The sequence below is a fragment of the Oncorhynchus keta genome, chromosome 8 (assembly GCF_023373465.1).
Source record: "Oncorhynchus keta strain PuntledgeMale-10-30-2019 chromosome 8, Oket_V2, whole genome shotgun sequence".
In the NCBI taxonomy this organism is placed as follows: domain Eukaryota; kingdom Metazoa; phylum Chordata; class Actinopteri; order Salmoniformes; family Salmonidae; genus Oncorhynchus; species Oncorhynchus keta.
Window position 1 is genome coordinate 22,843,430 of NC_068428.1, and position 21,475 is coordinate 22,864,904.

Below are 21,475 nucleotides of genomic sequence, written 5' to 3' on the forward strand. Positions count from 1 at the left end.
TCGTAAGCCATGAAATACAGAAAAGGACAAAACATGTTTATTCAAAGTTTGAACGTAACAAAAATACATGTAACAAATATTGAGGCTTCCAAACACTAAAATAAGTGCATGGTTTATAAGAAAGGCGTTAAAAGCAAGCCCACACAATTATAACACATTTATATTACAAATATATGCTGAACAAAAATGTAAATGCAACATGCAACATTTTCAAAAATGTTACTGAGTTACAGTTCATATAAGGAAATCAATCAATTGAAATAAATTCATTAGGCCCTAATCTATGGATTTCACATGACGGGGCAGGGGCACAGCCATGGGTGGGCTTGGAGGACATAGGAGCCAGGCCCAGCCAATCAGAATGAGTTTTCCCCACAAAAGGGGTTTATTACAAACAGAAAAGTCCTCAGTTTCATCAGCTGTCAGGGTGGCTGGTCTCAGAAGATCCCACAGGTGAAGAAGCCAGATGTGGAGGTCCTAGACTGGCATGGTTACACAAGGTCTACGGTTGTGAGGCCGGCTGGACATACTACTAAATTCTCTAAAACGATGTTGGTATATAAATTAACATTCAATTATCTGGCAACCAATCTGGTGGACATTCCTGCAGTCAGCATGCCAATTACACGCTCCCTCAAAGCTGGAGACATCTGTGGCATTGTGTTGTGTGACAAAACTGCACATTTTAGAGTGGCCGTTTATTGTCCCCAGCACAAGGTGCACCTGTGTAATGATCATGCTTTTGAATCAGCTTCTTGATATGACACAACTGTCAGGTGGATGGATTATCTTGGCAAAGGAGGAATGCTGACTAACAGGGCGGTAAACAAATATGTGCACATAATTTGAGAGAATTAAGCTTTTTGTGCGTATGGAACATTTCTGGGATCTTTTATTTCAGCTCATAAAACATGGGACCAACACTTTACATGTTGCGTTTTATATTTTGTTCAGTATAAGTAAGCCTTAAAGCCTGTGATTTACCATCAGTCTAAGATTTAGCACAAATCAAAAAATTACTAGCCTAAATTATTTGTCAATCTATTTAAAAACAAAGGGAAATACTGCATCTAAGAATCAATTCCACAATATAAAATAGTTGGTCAAGTAAATATTGTATACTATTTGGGTGGACATAAAGAGGGGAGTTGGAGTTTGATACCGATAGATGAAAATTATTCCACATTTGTTAAACTTTTTTTGTTTTAAACCAACCCAATTTGGTGTTCAAATAGCTAGATAAACATTTGTACATGTATAAGTAAAGCAACAACATAAGTTACTGAAGTAATGGGAGCAGAGCAAATAATATTTACATATATAAAACATTTATGCCACAGAGGCCACATGTAACTCTTGTTCAGCCTTCACTTGATTGAGGGGGACCTCTGTTCTACCTTTGACCATGCCATCACAGCCTGGGACCTCTCTCCCTTCTCTCTTCTATACTCCTTTGCTCTGCTCTGCTCCCATTTACTTCAGTTTGAGGGCAATATTCTTCCTGCGAGGGGTATCTTTTTGGACCTGACGAGCCCGTGTGCCAAAGCCCAGAGATTGTAGAGACTCAGTCATATACCTCTGGGTGGGAGAGACACAAAGCATCACCAGCAGCTTCGCATCCCCACCTAGTGGAGAAGGAGAAGAGGATAGAGAAGAGAGGGGAGAGGGAGAGGAGAATGGTTAGTCATTATCAACTGCAGTCAAGGAAAACAACAAAGTGTGTGTGTGTGTGTGTGTGTGTGTGTGTGTGTGTGTGTGTGTGTGTGTGTGTGTGTGTGTGTGTGTGTGTGTGTGTGTGTTACCGATGGCATCCTGCAATAGGTGTGTGAGCTTGCTGTTTCTGTAGGGCACATGTGGCCGTTGCTCTGCCAGAGCTCCCAGTACGTCAGACAGAGCAGACAGACTGCGGTTTATACACGACGTCTCCCACAGGGCAGCGCCAGTCACCCCTGACATACCTACAGTTACACAAACACACGTCCAAATAGTTACACACACAGCATACACATAGTCATCCCCCCTACACCATCGGAGAGAACACCATTGCTACACAACAATGACAGACCATGGTGGATGAGTTTGGTGTTGTTTTCACGACTCACCCACGCACTCGCTACCTGCAAGGTCCACCAGCTGTAGTTTGGTCCTGAAGGGAGCCTGGGCGGTGCTGGCTCTGGGGGAGGGGCAAGAGGAGTGAATGGGGGAGTGGCTGGGGGAGTGGTAGGGTGAGGAGGAGGAGCTAGCGGAACGCTCGTCCCCCGATTGGCGGCCCATTGGGTTGGCACGGCGACAGCGGGGGCTCCACCACTCCTTCTGGGCCTTGCGCTGCATGTCTTTCTTGACACTTTGCAACCTACGAGCTGGACAGCACAGCACCACAGACACAGTCAATAAAGGAATATAGCAGCAAGATATCATGACAAGAAATCAATAAATTATAGCACTAAGATATTGTGTAAAGCTTGTCCGTTTTCATTTGTCAGTAATCAGATGTTTGTGTGTGTGTCTCACCCAGGGCCAGTGCGTTGGGGCTCTTGGAGGAGACAGTGAGGGTGACTATGAGATGAGAGCGTGAGGAGTCTCTGTGGACCAGTGTAGGGCAGCGAGCCCTCAACCTCAGAACAGAACTGATCAGCTGCATCACATCTGCTGAGCTTCTCACCAACCTGGGAGGAGAACACAGTCAGCAATACAGTACTTCAACTCACATAAATCTCACACACACAGAAACGGTCGCTATTCTATTACCAATCCAATAGATATGTCTCTACACTCACTCAATTAATCACTCACATACACACCACGCACGCACGCACACAACAGTAAAGGACTACTCACACGTAGGAGAGTAAGGGCACCTCGCTGGTCCCTGTGCTGGTAGTGATGACATCTCTCTTGGCGCCCATGGCAACCCCGTCCTCGTCTTTAGCCAGCAGATCCAACACCTCGTTGTTGTACACCTCCACCACAGACACCTCCACCGTGTGACTCTCAGCAGGTTTCTCCGATATCATCCTGTCAGATAGCACACACACATACAAAAGTAAACAAGATAAAAGTAGTATAAAGTATAAACATGCATCCATGTACAAGTATAGCTCCTTCTCTCATCACCCTAACCCTAGTATGAACACCAAACTTTTAATTCTCCCTCCCTCCCACCCTCCCTCCCTCCCACCCACCCACCTGAAGAGTTCAGTGGCTGCTTTGGGAATAACGCCTTGCCGGGCCTCCCCCTGTGGTCCTGAGGGGTCCTCAGCCTGGGCGCCGATCATGGTGTGTGTCTTCCCACTGCCTGTCTGTCCGTACGCCATGATGCACACGTTATACCTGACCGAACAATAGGAGAATCAGTCTGTGAAATACAGACTTGCTGTTTCTATTAACTTAGCTGTTTGTTATTCAGATGTCGTCTCACTGGATTTAATTCCTCATTCTGCTTCGCTCTATTTAATACTGTTTCATATGGTCTGCTTTGCCTCTGGTCCTGATCCAATGGAGCATTCAATCACAACACTAATTCTCTGAGGCAATCATTTCTACTGTAAATAGGAGGTGCACAGTGTTGGCTTTTTTTATATTTTAGAAGTTCTGAGATGCTGTGAGGAAGGCAATAGAATTACATTAGCGATCAGTGTTTCCCCTTAGCAGCACAAGGTCACATTAACTCACCCGTCCAGCAGAGATGTGAGGAGAGGCTTCACTTCCTCAAACACGACATCCTGGGAGTCCTCAGGACCATGCACCCTGGAAACACATGCTTGATAAGCTTCAAACATCTGAAGCTGTGACACATACTACAATACAACTGTTGACAGAATGTAAATATAGAATAGCAACAATAATCAAAGATATTATCATGTTATATTACCTCTCAAACTCAAACATCTTGTTCAGCCCCAGGTTCCCCATTCTAGTACAATTCACAACAACTGTATCCTGGAAAACAGGCAAAACAACAGTGAGGCAGGCAGGTGATTTCAGAATGACTCATTCAACCCAATCACAGACCTAACAATAAATACGACCTTAAAACTGTATGTACTCACATCATTGACTGCCTGAACCACCTCTTCTGTTGTAGCAGGCCTGAACAGAAAACAATCATTACTATTATAAAACTGTACTGTTCTAAATTGTTGTTACTAAGAGGATGTTAAATGCACTAATTAAAGTGATACTTCAGGATTTTGGCAATGAAGCACTTTATCTCCCTCCACCACCCCCCCTCTTCGGAGGACATATATCTTAATTTTTTTACAGACTTTTTGCTACACATACATACACATTACATATATGTTAGATATATGGTACTTTTAAATAAAGCAGTCACATAACAATAATACATTACCAAACAAACTCTTTAAACCCACCCCTCAGCCACTCTCAGCCCATCCCACCTATCACCATAGACCTCAGCTCTTTAATCCCACCCCTCAGCCACTCTCAGCCCATCCCACCTATCACCATAGACCTCAGCTCTTTAATCCCACCCCTCAGCCACTCTCAGCCCATCCCACCTATCACCATAGACCTCAGCTCTTTAATCCCACCCCTCAGCCACTCTCAGCCCATCCCACCTATCACCATAGACCTCAGCTCTTTAATCCCACCCCTCAGCCACTCTCAGCCCATCCCACCTATCACCATAGACCTCAGCTCTTTAATCCCACCCCTCAGCCACTCTCAGCTCATCCCACCTATCACCATAGACCACAGCTCTTTAATCCCACCCCTCAGCCACTCTCAGCCCATCCCACCTATCACCATAGACCTCAGCTCTTTAATCCCACCCCTCAGCCACTCTCAGCCCATCCCACCTATCACCATAGACCTCAGCTCTTTAATCCCACCCCTCAGCCACTCTCAGCCCATCCCACCTATCACCATAGACCTCAGCTCTTTAAACCCAACCCTCAGCCACTCTCAGCCCATCCCACCTATCATCATAGACCTCAGCTCTTTAAACCCAACCCTTAGCCACTCTCAGCCCATCCCACCTATCATCGTAGACCTCAGCTCTTTAAACCCAACCCTTAGCCACTCTCAGCCCATCCCACCTATCATCGTAGACCTCAGCTCTTTAAACCCAACCCTCAGCCACTCTCAGTCCATCCAACCTATCACCATAGACCTCAGCTCTTTAAACCCAACCCTCGGCCACTCTCAGCCCATCCCACCTATCATCGTAGACCTCAGCTCTTTAAACCCAACCCTCAGCCACTCTCAGCCCATCCAACCTATCACCATAGACCACCCCTCCTGCCACTCTCAGCCCTCCCACCTATCACCATAGACCACCCTGTTTTGGTTTCCATGTGACATATATTTTTCAATTGTGCTGTGATGTTTTACAACATTTTATAACCTTTTTAATCATATATTATCCACAGATTGTGAGCTAAAGATGAAAGCCTTTTCTACGAGTATTATTATATTATTTATTGACTGACAATGGCTTTCCAAATTCCCCAACACTGCTATTTGTACGGTTAATTTTAAGTGCATGTTATGACTTTTTAACCAGTCCTGAACCTGTGACCAGAAAACGGCCCTTTATCTACTTTCCCAGAGGCAGATGAACTAGTGGATACCATTTTTATGTCTCTGTGTCCAGTATGAAGGTAGTATGCTAGTACAAACCCATAGACTTCCAGTCATTGCACTAGCACTAATTAACATTGGCTCGAGAAACTACATCTAACTTCCTTCATACAGGACACAGAGACATACAAATGGTATCCACAAGTTAATCTGACTTCAGGGAAGTAGATAAAGGGCCTCATTCCCAAAATCCCAAAATATCCCTTTAAAATGTACAGTACTGCTCAAAAATATATTATCTGACAAACTTACCCTATTGCTAATGTTGATCCTTGGCCATCGTCAAAGGGAAGGACTGGACGCACTCTGCAGTGGACCCTGATGTTCCCCCGCAGCTCCTGAAGAGCAACAATGAGAGAGAAAGAGAGAGAGTGAGAGAAAGAGAGAGAGACAGAGACAGAAACAAAGACAGAGACAGAGACAAAAAGAATGGCAGTCACTGTAGACTATTAAAATGTAGTCAAGATCCTCACCACCAAGGTGTTGTGAAGTATCTTCCTCCTCTCCCTCTCAGTCCTGCTCCGCTCCTTCTCCTCCAGTAGAGAGCGCTCTAGAGCCTCCATCTGAGCCCGCAAACCTGAGGACAGATACACAGAGAACAGGATAATAATAACAGCACCATCACATATAATAACCAAATTATGAGGGCTTTTTTGTTGTTGCTTCAATGGTGTTACACAAACCGTGACAGTAACATCATGCATGTGCCAGGCTAAGCCACTAAATGCAATGTCATGCCATGAGAAACACAAATAATTGTGCCTAGTCCAGGTAATACCTTTAGACCCAAGTCCTTCATCTCAGTGGAAACATGGATACACCCACTCATACACTCACATGCGCTGTAATGAAGCAATCAAAGCCATATAAGAACTCCTGGAATCCTCTGGACGACATGACTTACAACCTGACATCAAACAAGCCAATGGTGAACTCTAGTCTCAAGAGTCAGACCTCCTCACTATTCATTACTGTTACATGTAACTAACCTCCTCTTAGAGAATGCAAACTACAACTACAACAAGCAGGGTAATAGCTAAGGAAAGAGATCCTCTCCTGCTGCTGATGGTTATTGTATTTGACCTGTCCTGTTCATGAGCTAAGACTTAAGCCCGAGGGGTTATGTGTGTGCTCATTGTGCCGGACTTACAGGGACAGTTGATGGATTAATCTAAGTCATTGTTTTGATAGGAGGCTGGGTTGCTCAACCATCTGACATCCTTCCTGAATGAAGGGTAGCTCGAGATGCAACTGCAGGGTCCACTTTATTTTTTAAACAGAGTATTCGCAAAAGAAAAATATTAATCCATGATCTATAAATGATATGAACAATGCTTCATAAATTGCAATAAATCATACTGGTTCATAAATACAATATTTGTGCCTACAATGACATTTTCTCCAAAAGCTGACTGATTTGGGATCAGCGCTACTGCCTTACATATACATGAACTATTTCAAGCCAAACAACAAAACTGACTCTGGACCTGTGGGGAACGAAACCAATAGGGTCAGGTATATATAGGCTAGGTGCTTTTCCCACAGGCCCAACAGACAGCCAGGTTTAACCAAGTGACGAGGGATAAGTTCCTCGAGCTTGTCACCATGGCGACCAGGTGACGCAGAGGACAGGTCACACAACCTTTCCAAACCTCGCTGACAAAGTCATATTGGAGGGCTGGGTGAAGGAGGAGTTAGAGGGGGAGAGAGGATTATCCCCAAGGCAAACAACCTCTTAACATACGGCCTAGGGGCACAGTAAATAAGATACTTGAGAATGGGAGAAAGACAGAGAGAGAGGGAGACATAGAGAGACTATGTACAGACTCAGTGAGCATAGCCTTGCTATTAAGAAAGGCCGCCGTAGGCAGACCTGGCTCTCAAGAGAAGACAGGCTATGTGCACACTGCCCACAAAATGAGGTGGAAACTGAGCTGCACTTCCTAACCTCCTGCCCAATGTATGACCATATTAGAGACACATATTTACACAGATCCACAAATAATTTGAAAACAAACCCGATTTTGATAAACTCCCATATCTACTGGGTGAAATACCACCGTGTGCCATCACTGTAGCAAGATTTGTCACCTGTTGCCACAAGAAAAGGTCAACAAGTCAAGAACAAACACCATTGTAAATACAACCCATATTTATGCTTATTTACTTTCCCTTTTGTACTTCAACCATTTGTACATCGTTACAACACTGTATATATACATAATATGACATTTGTAATGTCTTTATTCTTTTGAAACTTCTGTGAGTGTAATGTTTACCATTCATTTTTATTGTTTATTTCACTTTTGTATATTATCTACCTCACTTGCTTTGGCAATGTTAACATGTGTTTCCCATGCCAATAAGGGCCTTGAATTGAGAGAGAGAGAGGCAAGAGAAAGGGAGTGACAGAGAGAAACAGACAGAGAGAAGCAGAAGTACAAAGGGATAAGTGTGACACACATTGATTGAGTGAAATCATAAATCCGACCACAGGTAGTCTACTCACTGTGCACATCATTGCCATGGTGGCCCTGGAGGGCGAAGCTGGCTTGGCCGACTTGTTCCAGCAGCAGCCTGCTCTGGTTCTCCAACTCAGTGGCGAAGTTCACATACACCGCAAACACCTCTCTCAGGTCCTGCTTCAAAATCTAGAATATTACACAAATAATACCATGAATGTGTGGTCATGTGTGTTCAGGTCCTCAACGACTCTAGTACAGTATTTCAACCTATACACACTACCTTTCAAAAGTTTGGGGTCACTTAGAAATGTCCTTGTTTTTGAAAGAAAAGCACATTTTTTTTGTCTGTTAAAATAACATCAAATTGATCATAAATACAGTGTAGATATTGTTAATGTTGTAAATGACTATTGAAGCTGGAAACGTCTGATTTTTTAATGGAATATCTACATATGTGTATAGAGGCCCATTATCAGCAACCATCACTCCGGTGTTCCAATGGCCCGTTGTGTTAGCTAATCCAAGTTTATCATTTAAAAAGGATAATTGATCATTAGAAAACCCTTTTGCAATTATGTTAGCACAATTGAAAACTGTTGTTCTGATTAAAGAAGCAATAGAGCATCAGCATCAGCATTTGTGGGTTCCATTACAGGCTCAAAATGGCCAGAAACAAAGAACGTTCTTCTGAAACTCATCAGTCTATTCTTGTTCTGAGAAATTAATGCTATTTCATGAGAGAAATTGCCAAAAAACTGAAGATCTCATACAACACTCTGTATTACTCCCTTCACAGAACAGCGGAAACTGGTTCTGACCAGAATAGAAAGAGGACAGGTTCATTAGAGTGTCTAGTTTGAGAAACAGACACCTCACACGTCCTTAACTGGCAGCTTTATTAAATAGTCCCAGCAAAACATCAGTCTCAACATCAACAGTAAAGAGGCGACTCTTGGATGCTGGCCTTCTAGGCAGAGTTGCAAAGAAAAAGCCATATCTCAGATTGGCTAATAAAAAGAAAAGATGAAGATGGGCAGAAGAACACAGACACTGGACAGAGGAAGATTGGAAAAACGTGTTATGGACAGACAAATCTAAGTTTGAGGTGTTCGGATCACAAAGAAGAACATTTGTGAGACGCAGAGAAAATGAAAAGATGCTGGAGGAGTGCTTGACGCCATCTGTCAAGCATGGTGGAGGCAATGTGATGGTCTGGGGGTGCTTTGGTGGTGGTAAAGTGGGAAATTTGTGTACAGGGTAAAAGGGATCTTGAGGAAGGAAGGCTATCACTCCATTTTGCCATGCACCCTGTGGACAGCGCTTAATTGGAGCCAATTTCCTCCTACAACAGGACAATGACCCAAAGCACAGCTCCAAGTGTACCTGCACTTCAGACAGGAGTTTGGCCAGGGCAGACTGGGTGCTTTGCTGCACAACTCTCTGGTGTTGCCAACGCTTCTGGGCTTCTGCTTCTGCCTCTTCTGCATGGTCCCGACGAAGTTTCCCCAGACACTGGAGAGGGAGAACAGGGCAAGGGGGAACCACCATTACCAAGACATACAGTGACAAGTCACCATTTTGACATCCAAAACCCACCTTTTGGTCCAGGAAGGACGTGGTAGATTTTTTTTTAATGTACCAGCAACTCAGTGTTCATTTTATGCCTCCATACTGTGCCCAATTGGAGCTATCCATGAAGTGAACATTGACAGGGAACGTGTTAAACAAGCAAAAATAACATGTTTACATATTGCTTTTAACTAATTCTAATTAAATTCTGCAGACAGTAAGCGTATCCATCTGTGGCACCCAATGATGTGCTTAAATTGTGTACCACGGCCTTTGCTTGGCTACCTACACAGCGGGCAATGACTGGGGTGTTAAAATACCACAGTACATTAAAATGTATTATCCAATGACTCAACTCACATCAGCGAGCCTCAGGTGAAGAATGGCATTTTCAGTCTCCAACTCCAGAATGCGTTCTTCTTTGCTCTAGAAACGTTCGGGACAGATTAGCCAACGCTGCTAGTTTGACGTTGTAAAGTCAGTGATGTTTATCTGATTTTATTTAAATTCCTTTACTAAAGATACATCAATAAAATGGGACTTGTAATTAATAGAATAGTTATTATAGCTTACTAACTAAACGATAAACAATTATTCTCACAAAGTAACAACTAAACCTACCTAAACGACAGTCGTATTAGCTTCACCTGTCATACCTTTTGAATTTACAATAAATTAAAAAATAGACATACCCGCAGTTTGTGCTCCAGAAGGTGCACTTGGTGCGCAAATATCTGGTCTCGGTTAATGAAGAGTGGCATTTTAATAAATGAGAGAAAACAATAAAAAAGTACAGTAAAGAATATTATGCGACTGGGTTGTCAGCCTGCGTTTTTGCAGGTCAGATAATGCGATTACGCACGGACAACACTTTCCAAGAAGCTCTCCATCCGTGCGCATTTAGATGTCGTCCACTTGTCCTGAGACGTGCGTTCGGAATGGTGCCATGGGCTTTTGACAGACTGGAGAGAAATATCAGCAACAGTATTTGAATGTGAACATTTGGTGGGTAGTATATATCCCTTGGTTTTGATCATTTTGCTCTCGCATGTCAAAGTCTGAATTTGTGGATTAATGATAATCCTAAATCCTAAATCCTGCTGGCACAATTGAGCCTTGTATCCTGCATCTCAAGGACTGCGGTCAATTGAGCCGACATTCTCAAAACGAAGTCAAGCCACCGCACTTCAGTTTCCGCCAGAATTTGGTGCGCAAATGCACAACACTTTTTTTTGGTAGGGGAACTGAGTTGGATGCACTCTCATGCTCAGATACGAGACGATAGCTACAAAGTAGTTATATTACAGTGAACATTGATGACCCCTATGTAAAAAATAATACAATCACTAAAAATAGCTGGTAGACTTTATTTGTATTTGTGCCAGTAGTAGTTAGTTAATCCAGCGTGATGACTATTGCATACCATAAAATGCCCATATTATGCCATCTTAAAGATGTTTTGTGACATGTGCCACTAGTAGATACATAATTGTTTTGTCCTATTATAGTGAAATTTGAGGAATTCTAATTACATTTTAATGCCGTAAAAATGGATGGTAAACACTTTGTGTGCTACAAGTAGATCAATAATCCATTATTATTAACATTGCAAAGCATAACATACTGTGTATTGGAGCTGGCATAATATGGGCATGTTATGCTTTGCAGTATTCATGCCAATGGATTATTGATCTACTAGCGGCACACATCTCAAAATATGTTTGGCAGCCATTTTGACAGATTTCTTTTTTTACACAAGGTTCATCAAAGTTCACTGTAATATTACTACTTGAAAAAAACAAAAAAGAATACTGGAAGAGACATGGTAAATGTAGTTATTTAACACTTAAAAAATATATACTACCGTTCAAAAGTTTGGGGTCACTTAGAAATGTCCTTGTTTTCCATGAAAACATACATGAAATTAGTTGCAAAATGAATAGGAAATATAGTTAAGACTTTGACAAGGTTAGAAAAAATGATTTTTAATTGAAATAATAATTGTGTCCTTCAAACTTTGCTTTCGTCAAAGTATCCTCCATCTGCAGCAATTGCAGCCTTGCAGACCTTTGGCATTCTAGTTGTAAATTTGTTGAGGTAATCTGAAGAGACTTCACCCCATGCTTCCTGAAGCACCTCCCACAAGTTGGATTGGCTTGATGGGCACTTCGTACATAACATACGGTCAAGCTGCTCCCACAAAAGCTCAATAGGGTCGAGATCTGGTGACTCTGCTGACCACTCCATTATAGACAGAATATCAGCTGTCGGCTTCTTCCCTAAATAGTTATTGTATAGTTTGGAGCTGTGCTTGGGTCATTGTCCTGTTGTAGGAGGAAATTGGCTCCAATTAAGCGCCGTCCTCAAGGTACGGCATGTGTAACCGATGTGAAATGGCTAGCTAGTTAGCGGAGGTGCGCGCTAATAGAGTTTCAACTCGCTCTGAGACCTTGATATAGTTGTTCTCCTTGCTCTGCAGGGGCTGCGGCTTTTGTGGAGCGATGGGTAACGATGCTTCGTGGGTGTCAGTTGTCTATGTGTGCAGAGGGTCCCTGGTTCAAGCCCGGGTTGGGGCGAGGGGATGGACTAAAGTTAAACTGTTACACATGGCGTTGCAAAATGGAGTGATAGCCGTCCTTCTTCAAGATCCCTTTTACCCCGTACAAATCTCCCACTTTACCACCCCCAGACCATCATGTCACATCCACCATGCTTGACAGATGGCGTCAAGCACTCCTCCAACATCTTTTCATTTTTTCTGCGTCTCACGAATGTTCTTCTTTGTGATCCGAACACCTCAGATTCATCTGTCCATAATACTTTCTTCCAATCTTCCTCTGTCCAGTGTCTGTGTTCTTTTGCCCATCTTCATCTTTTATTAGCCAGTCTGAGATATGGCTTTTTCTTTGCAACTCTGGCTAGAAGGCCAGCATCCCAGAGTCGCCTCTTCACTGTTGACATTGAGACTGGTGTTTTGCGAGTACTATTTAATGAAGCTGCCATTTGAGGACTTGTGAGGCATCTGTTTCTCAAACTAGACACTCTAATGTAATTGTCCACTTGCTAGTTGTGCACCGGGGCCTCCCACTCCTCTATCTATTCTGGTCAGAGCCAGTTTGCGCTGTTCTGTGAAGAGAGTAGTACACAGAGTTGTATGGGATCTTCAGTTTTTTGGGGATTTCTCTCATGGAATAGCCTTCATTTCTCAGAACAAGAATAAACTGATGGGTTTCAGGAGAAAGTTCTTTGTTTCGGGCCATTTTGAGCCTGTAATTGAACCCACAAATGCTGATGCTCCAGCTCTCAACTAGTCTAAAGGCCAGTTTTATTGCTTCTTTAATCAACACATTTTCAGCTGTGCTAACATAATTGCAAAAGGGGTTTTCTAATGATCAACTAGCCTTTTAAAATGATAAACTTAGATTAGTTAACACAACGTGCCATTGGAACACAGGAGTGATGGTTGCTGATAATAGGCCTCTGTACGCCTGTGTAGATATTCCATAACAAAATCAGCTGTTTCCAGCTACAATAGTCATTTACAACATTAACAATGTCTGCACTGTATTTCTGATCAATGTGGTGTTATTTTAATGGACAAAAAAATTGCTTTTCTTTTAAAAACAAGGACATTTCTAAGTGACCCAAAACTTTTGAACGGTGGTGTAAATATAATCTAATTCAAAAGGCACTTGCACATCTGAGCTATCTTTTGTTGCAGGTGCATGGTAACATTTGAATAAGATAAGAACAAAGAAGAAACCAACACACTGCTCTTGCTAGTATCACTGCTTTTAATAAGCTTTACGTATCGGCCTCAAGGCCATCGTCAGAGTTTTTTTTAAATTATCACCCTTACAGTGAAGGCTCCTCAGAGGCGGAAGGGGAGGACCATCCTCCTCAGTGAATTTCATAAAAATGTAAATTGTAAAACATTGAAGAAGTTATCCTTTCTAGATAAAACTAAACTAAATATATTCACATCACCAAATAATTTATTAAAACACTGTTTTGCAATGAAGGTCTAGAGTAGCCTCAAAACAGCAACCTGTAAGGTAGCACCTTGGTGTAGCCGGAGGACAGCTAGCCTCCATCCTCCTCTTGCTACATTGACTTCAATACAAAACCTAGGAGGCTCTTGGTTTTCACCCCCTTCTATAGACTTAGTAACACAGTAATTATGACAACTTTCGGAGGACGTCCTCCAACCTATCAGAGCTCTTGCAGCATGAACTGACATGTTGTCTACCCAATCAAAGGATCAGAGAATGAATATAGTACTGAAAGCATAAGCTACCACTAGCTAGCACTGCAGTGCATAAAATTACGTGAGTATTTGACTCAAAGAGAGAGAAAGACAATAGTTTAATTTATTCAAAAATTAAAGCGAAGCAAGAGAGAGAGAGTGTCATTTTTCTTCACTTTCAGTTTCACTTACTAAGCTGGCTAGTTTATTTTACTCAAACATCCGGCTCAAACAGAGTCATGCTATGTTAGCTAGCTGGCTATGACTATCCAACACAACACTGGAACTCTTCCAAGTCAAGATAAGCTTTTGGTTTTATTAATTTATTGCTACTAGGGCCTAGGGTAACTACTTGCTGACTATACACTATACACTGTAACGTTACTGCATGATTGTAGCTTAGCTATGTTGACTAGGACATTACTTTAGCAAATATGGGGACAATGATGTAGGCTGTGTGTAGCGGTTATGACATGGTTTGGAAAGGTTTTTTTGCTTGGTCACATGCAGCTGATGTGTTGTTCATTGAAGTCCACAAACGAAGGGAAAAGGTGAGAGGAGGAGAGTGCAAAGAGGCTAGAATGAATATAATGTGGCTGCTATGAAAGTGAACTGTGTTTATGCGTGATCAGGGGTGTATGCATTCCCACCGATTAAAAATGTTTCTTAAATGGAAGCAAACAAAAAGGGGATAAAATACCTGAATTTGTCCAATAGAAACTCTTGATTGCAACTGTTGGATGAATGATTACACACTAGATAAGGCTGATGCAAGCAAGAGTGTGCAAGGCGGTATTGAATGTGTCACTGTCTGTCATCTCAAATTTTTCTCTCTACCTGTGTGCACCTATGTTGTAAACTTTCATTCATAGGCTAGGTTGTAACAACATCATGATGTGAAAAGGAACATTTGAGTATCATGTAGTAACCTAAACCTATTGATGTTACATTGAACTGGGTGAATGGAATATGAATAACTGTCATCCAACATGTTGTAATAGAAACGCAATGCTCATGAAAATAAATCATAAACGGCACTGACCGCCACTGCACCCTTATGTAGACATAGATCCACCCACATCCGTTCAACACATTGAATGGGGTTGGAGTCGAGGGAAGATAAGTGTTACCAAATATAACAATGTGCATTTCATAAATATTCAAATAAAGTGTGTATATGAAACGTCTGTAAACCACATTGGGTACAGAGCAAGAAAAACATAATTGTAATCTGTAATTTTAATCTAACCCTAACCCACATTCACATTTACAACATAACATACATCTGCATTTCATCATTAAGACCTTTAGGAAATAATGTCTGGAGGGTGAAAAATATATATATATATTTTGCTCAGAGCATTATTTATATCACCTCCCCTGTCTGATCTTAACTTTCTCTATGCCACAAAATCTAAAGGTAGAAATGTCATGTTTTTGGTAATTAAAATCTACTATGCCTGGATAATCCCTGTCATTTCTCCTGATTTAAATGTTATGCTCACTAATTCTCTGTTTGAGAGAATGAGAGGTTTTACCTACATAACACAGCCCATGTAGACATTTAATCATGTAGATGACATGGGTGGTGGAGCTCATAATAATGTCATTTATTTGGAACCGTTTTCCTGTTTGTGGGTGGCAGAAATATTTACACTGTGGCGCAACCTCTGCATTTATACAGTGGGGCAAAAAAGTATTTAGTCAGCCACCAATTGTGCAAGTTCTCCCACTTAAAAAGATGAGAGAGGCCTGTAATTTTCATTATAGGTACACTTCAATTATGACAGAAAAAAATAGAAAAACAAATCCAGAAAAATCACATTGTAGGATTTTTTAATGAATTTATTTGCAAATTATGGTGGAAAATAAGTATTTGGTCACCTACAAACAAGCAAGATTTCTGGCTCTCACAGACCTGTAACTTCTTCTTTAAGAGGCTCCTCTGTCCTCCACTCGTTACCTGTATTAATGGCACCTGTTTGAACTTGTTATCAGTATAAAAGACACCTGTCCACAACCTCAAACAGTCACACTCCAAACTCCACTATGACCAAGACCAAAGAGCTGTCAAAGGACACCAGAAACAAAATTGTAGACCTGCACCAGGCTGGGAAGACTGAATCTGCAATAGGTAAGCAGCTTGGTTTGAAGAAATCAACTGTGGGAGCAATTATTAGGAAATGGAAGACATACAAGACCACTGATAATCTCCCTCGATCTGGGGCTCCACGCAAGATCTCACCCCGTGGGGTCAAAATGATCACAAGAACGGTGAGCAAAAATCCCAGAACCACACAGGGGGACCTAGTGAATGACCTGCAGAGAGCTGGGACCAAAGTAACAGCCTACCATCAGTAACACACTACGCCGCCAGGGACTCAAATCCTGCAGTGCCAGACGTGTCCCCCTGCTTAAGCCAGTACATGTCCAGGCCCGTCTGAAGTTTGCTAGAGAGCATTTGGATGATCCAGAAGAAGATGGGGAGAATGTCATATGGTCAGATGAAACCAAAATATAACTTCTTGGTAAAAACTCAACTCGTCGTGTTTGGAGGACAAGGAATGCTGAGTTGCATCCAAAGAACACCATACCTACTGTGAAGCATGGGGGTGGAAACATCATGCTTTGGGGCTGTTTTTCTGTAAAGGGACCAGGACGACTGATCCGTGTAAAGGAAAGAATGAATGGGGCCATGCATCCTGAGATTTTGAGTGAAAACCTCCTTCCATCAGCAAGGGCATTGAAGATGAAACGTGGCTGGGTCTTTCAGCATGACAATGATCCCAAACACACCGCCCGGGCAACGAAGGAGTGGCTTCGTAAGAAGCATTTCAAGGTCCTGGAGTGGCCTAGCCAGTCTCCAGATCTCAACCCCATAGAAAATATTTGGAGGGAGTTGAAAGTCCGTGTTGCCCAGCAACAGCCCCAAGACATCACTGCTCTAGAGGAGATCTGCATGGAGGAATGGGCCAAAATACCAGCAACAGTGTGTGAAAACCGTGTGAAGACTTACAGAAAACGTTTGACCTGTCATTGCCAACAAAGGGTATATAACAAAGTATTGGGATAAACTTTTGTTATTGACCAAATACTTACTTTCCACCGTAATTTGCAAATAAATTCATAAAAAATCCTACAATGTGATTTTCTGGATTTATTTTTCTCATTTTGTCTGACATAGTTGAAGTGTACCTATGATGAAAATGACAGGCATCTCTCATCTTTTTAAGTGGGAGAACTTGCACAATTGGTGGCTGACTAAATACTTATTTTGCCCCACTGTAGCTACCATTCGGAAGAGGGCGAAAAAGAGCCAGGCACTTTTTATTTTGTGGCAGGGCAGCTTCATAAAACATTGTAGCCAATGATTTATGAAAACTTGCTTGATGGGTCATGTCCTCATTGTGGTTTTACAGACATGTTTATTAATACGTTTTATGTACACACTTCATTAGAATATTTATGAAATGCACATTGTTATATTCGGCAACACTAACATGCTGACCAGACCAGACACGTTGAGTGCTTCGCAAAATAAATGTAGAAATTAATGTTATTTAATTATTGCGCGTAACCAACGAGCACTCTGCGATGCCAGGGGCTAAAATAGAAGTCCTTTCTATTTCTGACGCAGATCGTGCTATAAGTCCTGCCTCTCCCATCTCATTATTGGTTTATAGAAGCAGGTACCCACGTGCCATCTCCTCATTGGTTATACCCAATGAGGAGATTGAAAGACTAACTGTTTTGCCGGTAGTCGTGGTAATACTATGAAAGTTTAGATGGATCACCATATAAGTTCAACGATGAAAAAGCCTGGAAGGAGGAGAGATGACTAGAAACGATTCGGTTGGCCGTTTTATGAGTGGATTAATTTGTTGGAGTAGAGAACCTTGTGCATTTCAGTTAAAATAACAACTCAATGTTTATATGCCAGGACAAATTAGCTAACAACAGCAAGCTAACTAGCTAAATTGCCATACATGTTTAATGCTTTTCGACCTGTCCACAAATTAATGTCATTGGTTCAGAGTTTGTTTTGATATTTTAACCTGCGTTTGGTGTAGGGGGACAAAATAAATGTATGCACGCGCGCAGCCGGTTTGGGCTCCGTGTTACTTATTTTCCCTCGACTCCAACCTCATTCGATGCATTGAACGGATATGGGTGGAGCTATGTCTACATAACCGTGCAAATAAAAAAAACTCACAAAATCTCTGACGAAGGCCGAAACGTAAAGCGTATTAAAGAGCAGTGATACTAGCAAGAGCAGTGTGCGGGTTTCTTTCTTTTTTTAAATTAAAAAAATATATAATCTAATGAAATACAATGAAAAACATATCAAGCTCACTCAGATCTTGCTGTGTGTGTACTGTGATTGTATGTCATAACCGTAAACACGTCTTGCTTTCACAATTTAACGTTTGCTAAAACAGCACATCCGATTGGCTGCCTCTGCAGTCTCACTCTACCCGTGATATCAGTGATTTTTGTTAAAGCAAGCAAAATAAATAAACGATTTGGTATCGTGGAAGATTGAATAAGTGTGCTTCAAACTGTTTGCAGCTATCGTCTATCTACAAGCAACTCGCTACACTGGCATGAACATCCGCTAACCATGTGTATGTGCATTACAACTATATATCTGTGCTGAGAATGCATCCCTACTCGTTGCCGTAAAGTGTGGTGTATTCGCGCATCCCAATTCAGGCAACTAACACGCGAATGGCTGACTGCGTTGTACGAGTGTCGGCTCAATTGACGGCAATATCACAAGGGGCATCACTGGCAACAATATTATTTGATATTTTATACGCACGGCAGCTCTAGAATCTAGATTAAACGTGCAATAGTAGTTTACATTAAATAATGGTTTGTATCGCATGTGCACAACATTCACCTTCGTGCACTATCGCCTCCACACAGCTAGGGGTGGCATTTTCCGAGATTAGATCCCCACACAGAGTCTCAGTAACCCCAAGAATAGTAATTTTTGTACCCTCAGCAGGTCGTTTACTTTGGTGTGTTTTTTCTCACAAAATGACCAAATCTAAGGACAAGCGAGAGAAAGTCAGCGTTGCTAGCGAGGTAAGACACAAACTCTGTAACTTGAAGGTTTCTTACGTGACGTGAAATAATGTTTCGTTGCTCTGGAATGTGCAAGTTTAGCTTAGCTAGTTACGTTAACTAACAAGCTTCATTCAAACGTTGGATACCATGCGTCAGCTCACCTTAGCCAGAGAGGAAGAGGCGAAGTATATTGCTACCCTGTTAGGGAGCCACGTTTGCGACAATTCACAGGTGTCACCCAATGTTATTGCCAGAGATATTATTTCATAGTTTATATGTCCCCTACACAGATTGATCGTGTTGAGGAGCGACGGTTGCGATGTCACGATAGTATCGAGAGGGCGGAGTTCAGACGGCGGCGCGAGGAGCTCTCGGATCAAGACAGGTGATGATTATGATGACAACGATGATAATGGTGATGAAAGCACAATTCCTAATCTCCCTCTCTTCGACAGACAATCGCTGGAGGATGAAATGACGATAATGAACGATAGGATGCAAAAGTATGGTAAGGAAAACGTTTGTTTCATGGAAAATGTTATACGCAATTCATATAGTAGAATTGTAGTATAAGTGTTATTGTGAAACTGGATCCTGAATGAAGTGTGTGGTACATTGTGGACTTACGGCTTGTTCCCTCTCATTTAGATAAAGAGCTGGAGGTGTTGAGAGGAGAGAACAGGAGGAATATGATGCTCTCTGTTGCTCTATTGGCTGTCAGTGCTCTCTTCTACTATGCCTTTATCCACTACTGATGTAAGAATTAGTTAATTTTAGCACATTTGACTGTGTTATGTTACATCTTCATCAGGACCAAATACTGCTTTGGCAGCTAAAAGCCTTAATGCAGCCATTTGTGTGAATTATACGGTAACATTCTGGGGTCTCTTTTTTTTCACTTAACCTTCTATTTGCACCTGCATGCGAGTGTTTACATTTTTTTCATGGGACAAATAGTAAAGACATGTCATTAACCAGTATTTTTTTTGTATTACTTTTTTAATTTGGCATGAACACAAGTCATCTTATTGTCAAACAAATCAGTTTAAAAAGTAGTCTACCTGCCCATGTTCATCCACTCCAAAAGAATTCCTGCATCCAATCAGTGCACTGTACACTCGTGTCATTTGATGAATGGAAAGCGAAATCTGTTACAAAACACCAAAAAGTATAATGACATTTGGCAGTTGTCTACACTCTTGTAGCCTGAATTGATGTGTCTTGCTGACAACATGACCTTTTCTGTAGAAAGAGAAGTCGGGACACTTGAAACGGGGCTGAAATATGTAACAGTCCCGCATGACAAGTGCAGCCACATGGGGGGATAAAAAAACACAGAATACAGAGGTGGGGGTGTTCGTTTCATGTGGGATAAGCTTTTATTTTCATATTTACCACTATAGCAGTACACATTTCATTTGAAACAAATAGGATAATGGGTAAATTAGCATTATTTATTAGAGACCACCCAAAGTTATGAGTTGTTTAATTTAGGGGGGCTCATATCTCTTTCAGGGTTTATCCCCACTTGTAATTCACACTGCTCATAGGTACCTCTGCTCTGTCAAGCTTTGGTACTCAAATTGCCTAATTTGTTGAGCCACTACAAATTGGATGTTTGTTGTGAAGTCATCCACATCATCAACTAACTCCTGGGCTGAGCGTTGCTTTCCCCTTCATACAGACTGTGGTATACTTTTACTACACTTCAATGGTTACTGATGCTCTTAAGGACCACTCATGGACCACTTAAGGACCACTCAAAGCAAAATCATGCACAATGCTTATGTAAATCATGAACTCTTCAAGCGTGACATAGTATACAATTCTTCCTTTGACTTCATTGCAATTTGTGCTCCGTAGTGCTATGATGAGGGTATGAAGACACTGTACTTCTCAATGGGTTTGCATAGTGCACCTTGGGATTGTGTTCTCAGACTGTTGCCAAAATGATGCTTTAGTTCTCATTGTGGTCAATAACCACTATGCCTGTCTGTTAGTTAAATCACCTGAGACTTGACTGGGCTTTATCACTTGACATAATTTTGCAAGGGTCTGTATTTACAAAGCATCTCGGAGTATGAGCACTCCTACTCATGGATGCTTTGTCAATATGGGCACAGGGCTACATATACTGTATACCATTAGAATAAGGAAGGGGTGTATATGTGTTTTTGTCCACATCTTAATTAATTCCAAGCCTTTGGTGCCAAAATGAATCTCCCCATGGCCTTTTTTTGTTCAGGGATTGCATTTTTAGCAGTGCCTGTGCATCTAAATGGTTTACATTGAGAATGTTTGATTACTCATGCATGCATTAAGGCCTTCCTACATGCAGACAGCTTCACATCATTTTGATCCCTCACCCAAGGCAACAAGTTTATATATATTTACTGTAAATTAATTCAGATAATTACATGATTGGCATGTATGTACATTGTTCTTTTGTAATTATGTCTGAACATCCAAAAAACAAAATAAATGCATCTCTAAATCTTTCTCTGGTTGACCATTCTAT

At 41.7% G+C, this 21,475-nt stretch overlaps 2 protein-coding genes across 4 annotated transcripts; one reads left to right on the forward strand and one right to left on the reverse strand.

The window, feature by feature from the left end:
* Positions 1 to 22: 22 nt before the first annotated feature.
* Positions 23 to 19,235, reverse strand: kif25 (kinesin family member 25). 3 transcript variants are annotated; one of them, XM_035775121.2, is made up of 16 exons: positions 19,119 to 19,235; positions 10,331 to 10,372; positions 9,999 to 10,064; positions 9,453 to 9,581; positions 8,114 to 8,255; positions 6,078 to 6,181; positions 5,857 to 5,942; positions 4,050 to 4,089; positions 3,872 to 3,939; positions 3,673 to 3,747; positions 3,187 to 3,330; positions 2,839 to 3,015; positions 2,512 to 2,666; positions 2,103 to 2,360; positions 1,803 to 1,958; positions 23 to 1,625 (listed from the first exon to the last, which is right to left on the reverse strand). In XM_035775121.2, exons 6-16 carry the CDS (start codon positions 6,165 to 6,167, stop codon positions 1,474 to 1,476), a joined length of 1,401 nt encoding a protein of 466 aa, XP_035631014.1. In that variant the 5' UTR covers positions 6,168 to 6,181; positions 8,114 to 8,255; positions 9,453 to 9,581; positions 9,999 to 10,064; positions 10,331 to 10,372; positions 19,119 to 19,235; the 3' UTR covers positions 23 to 1,473. The 3 variants fall into 3 exon arrangements, with proteins under 3 accessions (XP_035631014.1, XP_035631011.1, XP_035631013.1); XM_035775118.2 differs by having other exon boundaries at positions 10,331 to 10,600; positions 19,119 to 19,229; XM_035775120.2 differs by lacking the exons at positions 9,453 to 9,581; positions 9,999 to 10,064; positions 10,331 to 10,372.
* Positions 18,552 to 21,455, forward strand: ccdc167 (coiled-coil domain containing 167). The gene is made up of 4 exons (XM_035775122.2): positions 18,552 to 18,975; positions 19,248 to 19,342; positions 19,413 to 19,465; positions 19,606 to 21,455. Exons 1-4 carry the CDS (start codon positions 18,757 to 18,759, stop codon positions 19,710 to 19,712), a joined length of 474 nt encoding a protein of 157 aa, XP_035631015.1. The 5' UTR covers positions 18,552 to 18,756; the 3' UTR covers positions 19,713 to 21,455.
* The last annotated feature ends 20 nt before the right edge of the window (positions 21,456 to 21,475 follow it).

Coding starts and splice junctions, on each gene's coding strand:
- kif25 (XM_035775118.2), bottom strand. CDS start 10,399: ATGCCACTCTTCATTAACCGAGACCAGATATTTGCGCACCAAGTGCAC. Junction 8,256..9,452: donor AACTCCTGTCTGAAGTGCAG/GTACACTTGGAG, acceptor GTAATATTCTAG/ATTTTGAAGCAGGACCTGAG. Junction 1,959..2,102: donor TGCAGGTAGCGAGTGCGTGG/GTGAGTCGTGAA, acceptor GTGTAACTGTAG/GTATGTCAGGGGTGACTGGC.
- ccdc167 (XM_035775122.2), top strand. CDS start 18,757: ATGGTTTGTATCGCATGTGCACAACATTCACCTTCGTGCACTATCGCC. Junction 19,343..19,412: donor GAGCTCTCGGATCAAGACAG/GTGATGATTATG, acceptor TCTCTTCGACAG/ACAATCGCTGGAGGATGAAA. Junction 19,466..19,605: donor CGATAGGATGCAAAAGTATG/GTAAGGAAAACG, acceptor CCTCTCATTTAG/ATAAAGAGCTGGAGGTGTTG.